General features: G+C 39.9%; 1 protein-coding gene across 1 annotated transcript; it reads right to left on the bottom strand.

The window, feature by feature from the left end:
- Positions 1–3,977: 3,977 nt before the first annotated feature.
- LOC101862193 (ankyrin repeat domain-containing protein 17) lies at positions 3,978–6,931 on the bottom strand. The gene has a single exon (XM_005101680.3). The coding sequence runs from the start codon at positions 6,929–6,931 to the stop codon at positions 5,042–5,044; it is 1,890 nt and encodes a 629-aa protein (XP_005101737.1). The 3' UTR covers positions 3,978–5,041.
- Between the last annotated feature and the right edge of the window lie 569 nt (positions 6,932–7,500).

Below are 7,500 nucleotides of genomic sequence, written 5' to 3'. Positions count from 1 at the left end.
GCTCATGTTTTGGTCTATTTTTAAAAAATGACCACTATAAGTTAAATTTTTGTTTGTTCGTTTTTCAATTTGTTTCTATTTCTAAACCCAGCAGTTTTTTTTACCCCCGAGCTATAATACATGTACTAACAGTACCACCCTAAGATTTGATTAAGTACAAAGTCCCTCCAAACTGTTAAATAGCTGGGAACTAACATAAATGTCACGACGAGGTGGAATCAGGCTCTTGTCATTTTTTTTGGGCATGTTGAGTTTTTAGTACCGTCTTAAAGCTTGTTCATTTGTCTTTCTTTGAACAGAAATTTATCTTGAATACAAATCGAGCTATTTTCGAATGAAGAAGGTGGAATTTAATATCCAAAAGACAGCAGTTTTGATCCTGGTAACAGCCAAGCCTTTCCAAATCTTTTGAAGAACATTGTTATATCTCAAAGAGCTGACTCGGCTCTGAAGTGACCGGCAGTGGCCCCATTGAGTTCGCCTAGACTAAAACAAAGACAAAAAAAACCCCAACTAGCGGAGGAATAGTTGACAGCTTAGTAGAGACATTTACGTGCGCGCTCGTGTGGGCGTGTGTATGTGTTTGTATGTGTGTTTGTGTGTGTGTATGTGTGAGTGTGTGTGTGTGTGTGTGTTTGTGCGTGTGTATGTGTTTGTGTGTGTGTATGTGTGTGTGTGTGTGTGTGTGTGTGTGTGTGTGTGTGCGCGTGTGTGTGTGTGCGTGTCTGTGTGTATATGTGTATGTCTGTCTGTCTGTCTGTCTGTCTGTCTGTCTGTGTGTATGTATGTGTGTATATATGTACGTACGTATGTATGTACGTACGTATGTATGTACGTACGTCTGTGTGTCCACATTTGTGATTGGTTTCAATACGCCGATGAAGAGATACGAGGTTCATCAGGCTCGAGGCGAGTTTTAGGCATTAATATAATGAATTAATTTAATCATGTCTATTTTAGTTTTTAAGCCCCGTCACCGTGGCTCTTGCGAAATCCTACTTCTAACTTGACCTTACTGTGTCAAATGGAATGCAAAACTCTACTTATGTTTCTACTTTTTTGGCATCAGAATAAGTGTTGAATAATTTTTGATTGCCTCCTAACTGTTTATGTTTCCAGCTACTCTAGACCATAAAATGTTTTTGTCATTCAAATCACGAAGGCCATTTTACTTGTGATATTTCTATTTGCAGAAACAAAATAAACAGAAAGTATATATACCGACCTCGTTGATTTTTAAATATTGCTTTTTGTATTCGTTTGATCGTCTCTTCCATTCTATGTAACTTACACTTCCTAATGGTTTTCATATAAGATTCCATTACATTTTGCTACATCTTTATACATGTACGTTATACGTGGGATTAAGGATCGAGGGCTGAACTTTTGTCAGTATAGTAAGTACATGTATTTGTGAGGCACCGTGTTGAAATCAGGCGCTCGTCAAAATAATGAAATAGAAGAAAACGACATTTTTCTTCCCGTTTGGCAACTTTTATGGAATTTTTACTTTTTGGCTTAGAACCTTTTATGTCCGTTTAAAAACACAATGCTGTGTGGCTGACAATTGTTGATTAAAGGCAAAAAAAACACGTAAATTTACCGTTTTCAATGAATCTCAAGCTTTGGAAGTCGTCAAATTTTCTCTCTAATTTTACTTCTGAAACCAAGTGACCTCATCTGTTTCAATTCGACATAGATCTATCTCGACTCCCATCGAAGATAAATGGGTATTTTTTCATCGAAAGCAAGACAAACAAACAAAATTCAAGATGATGCCAATAACTCCATATGCCCAAAAAATTGAAGAGCGCCTGATTCCACCGCGTCGAAACACATTTTACGTTTGCTTTATAAGTTGTGTTTGTTTCTATTTGTATTTCATATTATATATCTATAGAAATATGTGGGGTTTGTGCGAACCGGAGGGTGGGGTGGGGGAAATTGGAGCACTTATTTCTTTATTTTTCCCCTGATATTATATTGTCATCACTTTCCAAATAGCCTAAAGGAAGGAAGGGTGTACGAAGGCATATGAATCGTAACAAACAAATCAAATAAAGAAAATCATAAACAACTAATTTATATAATATTATTATTCAATTGGTTGAATAATTTCTGGTCACAACGGTGTAGCATCCTGCCATCGCCTATTGTATGGGTTTAACGCCCTATCATATACTGTAACGTTATTTGAGAAATGGGACTTGAGAATTTAACGTCCGCCTTCTTTAGCACCGAGCTGAATGGGTGGAGAGCCTGAAAATCTCCCCAAACATCCAAAGTTTTTAAACGCTTGGTTGGTGATTCGAACCAGGGCCATGAGTTCCGAAATCCAGCATAATACCAACTGAGATCTCGGTGCACCGAGAGAACATTGCATTTCAACAAGGATTTACAATTTAACCCTGTCCGTACGTCGTGTTTTACTATCGTATCCATACGACGTGGGGAACTCTGTGCCCCCAGTTTCCAAAGAAGAAATTTACTCGTTAATCCGGTCCGTATGCTTTTCATAGTAGATACTGACAATTTCAAAGAGATATTCGCACTAGAAGTATTCTAAAAATGGAAAGAATACAACCCCGGGGGTACAAAATGATCCCAGGGCGTACGGATAGGGTAAAGAAAAGGGTCGCTCCTCTTCTTTGGCTAGTATTAATGAAATGGCGACCTAAAAATACACATGACAATATCACATAGAATTTTCATGTCAAATGCAGCCAGCGCTATTAATTTATCAATTACGGCGAGGGCTATTCATAACGTGTATTCAAAGAGAAGGAAGGAAGAGGGAAAAGGGTACGGAAAATTAATGATTACGTCATGTATCATACATGTCAGCGCCGGTGGCGACATCTGCGACCGTGAATTTTATGAAGACGCTTTACTTTTAAAAAAAATTCCTTAGAGTTAATCTTCTTGTGCTGTCGTGTCTTTGGGTTCAGTTGTTTTAAAGTGGCCTAACATATTTATTATTATCATCTCAAGGCAGATGCACTCTCATACAAGTTCTCATGGCCAAATTCACTTTCAGTTCGATCATTGGATGCTCAAAAACCAGAGTTTGGAGCTGGGGAGGTTTGTATAAACCACAGTGCATAATGTTCTTCCCATATCTGTTATTATTATTATATATATATATATATATATATATATATATATATATATATATATATATATATATATATATATATATATATATATATATATATATATATAGCTTGACTTACTCAATCACTGTCTATGAACATGACAAAAACACTGAAGAATGAGGTTTGACATCTATCGCCATTCGATGTCCCTTTTTACTTCCGGTATGTCTGATTGGATGTTGTATCCATCTCAGCCTGAGTTAGTTCTGACACGCAACCTCGAAGCCCAGTTAAGGGGGCAGACGTTTTTTAAATATTTTTTTAAAACCAGTTTTGAGCTCAGATATCAATTTTTGGAACCATACATATTCTGTCAGTAAAATTACTCTTCTTCTGATTCCCCGTAATTGTAAGATGGAATGATAAGTCCTTAGTATCAAAACTACCATTAAAACACCCAGTGGCCTCGGCAACGAGCCAAAGTAGAACAGAAATGCTCATGAATGCCACGTTATTTGACATGCTCAGCAAGTGAAAACCCTTCTCTTTATTTTTTAAATCAATTTTTTAATTCTTCAAGATATTGTCTTCAAATTGTGCATGGATCCAGTTCAACAATTCACTGACGCATTACTTTTTAGCTACATGTTCATGTTATATTTTTTCTGTAGGCTTTCCTTACCCTACCCCTAACATCTTTTGGGTCCTCTGAGTTTGGAGATACACTGGCGCTAGATAAAATGGCTTTGGTTAGTGAATTGAAGTTATATGTCTACAAGATCATTTCGAAACAAAAGAGGACTTATCATGTCAAACAAACAAAAAATGATTAACAAAATGCATCACCCACCATAAAATGCCAAAAATCCAATATAGACGATGTTTTCATGGCAACATGAAGGTTTTCTCGAAATATTAAGTTTGAATCTTTATCAGCATGACCCAAGGTGTATAAAATTGCTTCTTTCATGTGATTTTTCTCAGTATTAAGGAAAAGGGGCTCAAAAAGTAGCCTGATCTATAGAAGCGTAAAACACCTTCATTAAACGATACATGTAATACAATTTAAAAAACAAACAATAAACAGTAATTTTGGAATCAGAATGCAGCTGTCTGAAGTCAAGGTGTCCTACAAAGCAGGAGAAACGGTCCCAATAGAAAAAATCAGTTGCTCTGCAGGTTGAATGACCAGTAGTCCACTATCCCTGACATTCAGCAAAGAGAACGTAAAGGGGAAGGTAAAGGAGAAGATAACGCATCAACCCTCTGTTAAAATAGTATCACTGTACAGCGCCTGCTTGGCATCACTAGCACTTTTTGTTTTACTTCAAAGATCTTGTATTATATAAACAGAATTCGAACGGAATATTCGCTAATCCGAAGGCCTCACGTTTGAAAACGTATTTGCACAGAGATAACACAGAACTATAATATTCCAGCGCAATGTAGTCAATTCTTTGTGTATAATAATGATGACAATAAAAATACATTATGTAATCATTATAACAGGTGCGTAACAATCTTACAACACGACACGGGATCATTGAACGTGCAAGAATCTGACCAAATACAAGCTTGTTTTGACAAGGGAATACGTACTCAAACTGACACTCACACCTTTCCCGATCAGTCTGGTCAAGCCAGCGTTAAAATTATTAAATTATCCAGATCGTGTCACCTCGCTTTAAAATATTGTAGTGAATACTCCTGGAAGGGTAATTAATTTTGATGCTTGATAAACTTAAACAAAAACTTATTTGACATTTTTCACAATACATGTATTATCAAACGAACATTTAGACAACATTTTTATCAAATCGGAGTCCTTTACCATCTCTGAAGGGGTGCAACTTTACAACACGTTTGTGGTTTGAATACATTAAATTCATACATATATTTTACATAATTTCATTAGTTCTAACTCACTTCACGAAGTTAAATTAATATCATTTCAATGTGGTTTTTGATATCGCTCCGTGAATATGAACTAAAGACTTTATATTTCCCCATTCGTCCATCGGCAGCGACATCGACTCGTCCTCAAACAAAAGTTTCCTCTCCAAAATGTGAGGCAACATGAGTCGCTCCACACGCTGTCTTCTGTCTTCACATCCGAGAGCAGAGGACACAACCAGAAAACTGAGGCAAGCTAGCGTCCACGGCTGAGAGAACACCTCTTGGTACAGTCTACTGCACTTGGCATTTCGAGATGTGCAGATAGAGCGGCGAACTTTCGCATTTCTCGCCAGAGTGGTGACGTCATGCCTGTGGAGGAACCAGTTGAGGAGGAAGAAATGAGCAGCAGGGGCGTGTCCGTGAGCGAGGGCGGTACTGAAGGGCGTGGCTCTTGTGTAGACACAGCGAGGCGACCGTCGAGGGTAGAGCACGGATAGATCCACCAGAGAAGGCACAGGGCTGGAAGTCTTCAGCACGTCCGCCATGATGGGAGGTAACTGTTTTTGGAATAATGAGACATGTAAAGCTATTCCTGGCGGACACTTTCTCTGCAATAATGCTTTGACCGTCGACGTACTTGAACAAAACACGCTGTTCGATTTTGACTCTTGCATGACTCTGCCAACCACCCACGAGCTGACTGCTTTATCTAGCGCTGTTTCACCCAACTGAGTTTTCATTGAGCTATCAGCACCGGCGTTGAGTAATAATTCCACCATAGCATAGTGTTTATTTTCCGAAGCAATCATTAATGCCGTTTCACCGAAAACATTTTGGTGATCAATCTGAGCTCCGTTCTGAAGTAAACGATCTATTGCGAACCTCGGTACACCAACTCGAGAGCCTAAAATCAGAGGCGTGTCCAGCTGGGAATTGCAACAGTTTACGTCAGCACCCCTCTGTAAGAGATAATCAACGACGCCATCGTTTCTGTGACCGACAGCTCCTAGAACAGCAGAACACAGCGGAGAGTTACCTTCAGAATCAACGGCTTCTAAATCTGCCCCAGAGTCAGCAATGACTGCCACAGCTTCAAGATTGTTCTTAGCCGCCGCTACCACAATGGGAGGAGGGACACTACAACAACCCCCTCCGTTGACGTCAGCTCCGGCTTGGACGAGCAAAGACATCACGTCGACATGACCTTCGGAGCAAGACGCAAGAAGGGAGGTAACTCCATTATCGTTGGCGTAATTCGCATCCGCCCCTGCTACGAGAAGACGTTTGCAGACACCACGGAACCCTTTCCTGGCGGCGAGGATCAGGGGCGTTTCTCCAAAGCGCCCACTTTTGTTCGGATCAGCATTCGAAGCAAGCAGAAGTTTAACGACTGTTTCATGTCCGTAAGTTGCTGCTGCCATTAGAGCTGTAAAATTATCTTCGCTTGGGCTATTTACATCACAGCAGTAACTCACAAGATGGCTGACGATATTCTCGTGACCCATACCGCTGGCTATAACCAAAGCTCGGTTTGCTTCTGCAAATCCACTCCCACCAGCTACCAATCCGCTGCTCTGAATTAATCCAAAATTTTTTAATAAAGTCTTCACTATTTCCAAATTTTCGACGTGTACAGCCGCCTGAAGTGGGGAGGAACCGGATATCGTGTGGGCAATGACGTCAGCTCCCGCGTCAATCAAAACCCGAGCGGTTTCCACTTGACCCTGACTGCAGGCGATATACAGCGGCGTTTGTCGGAGACTGTTACGTCCATCAAGCGACGCCCCGGCGGAGATCAAAGCCCGAATAGCACCAGTGGCTCCTGAACGTGCGGCTTTGTGGAGCGCAGAATTCCCGCTGACGTCGGTGGCATTTATGCCATCAGCACCTATGATTGTATGAATGAAAGAAAGAAAGAATGAAAAAATGAAAGATTGCATTATCAAAAGGAAATAGAAAAACCACGTTCACATTCCCTTTGAGTGTATCTAATTTATTATAATATTGTGGAGAAAGGAAAGCGGGGATGCCAAATGGTCTTTTTTCGTACAAAACTAACACCAAATCAGCATATTCTAACAAATATCATGGATCATATAATGAAATCTTTTCTACTCCGTTCGCAAAACATGACATAAAGCTAACTTGCATGACAGTGACAGTATAATAGCTTGGACAGAATCTTAGGGAAACCCTAAAGGCAGACAGATACCCAATACTAAAACACCTACGGAGACAAACAGCCACACACACAGTGACACACACACGCACACACACACACAAACACGCGCGCGCGCACACACACACACAAACACACACACACACACACACACACACACACACACACACACACATACACACACACACATACAGAGGGGCGGAGACAAAAATAAATAATTTTACAAAATAAATATCAATTAATGCAACCGTGCATTACAATGCCAACAAACATACCTTTGCTTATAAGTAAAGATACTGCCAAAAAAAAAATTCAAGCAAGAGAGAGGGA

This window comes from Aplysia californica, unplaced genomic scaffold (assembly GCF_000002075.1).
Source record: "Aplysia californica isolate F4 #8 unplaced genomic scaffold, AplCal3.0 scaffold00293, whole genome shotgun sequence".
NCBI lineage: Eukaryota > Metazoa > Mollusca > Gastropoda > Aplysiida > Aplysiidae > Aplysia > Aplysia californica.
The sequence above is the reverse complement of the archived record's forward strand: the minus strand, read 5'-3'. Positions and strand labels throughout refer to the sequence as shown.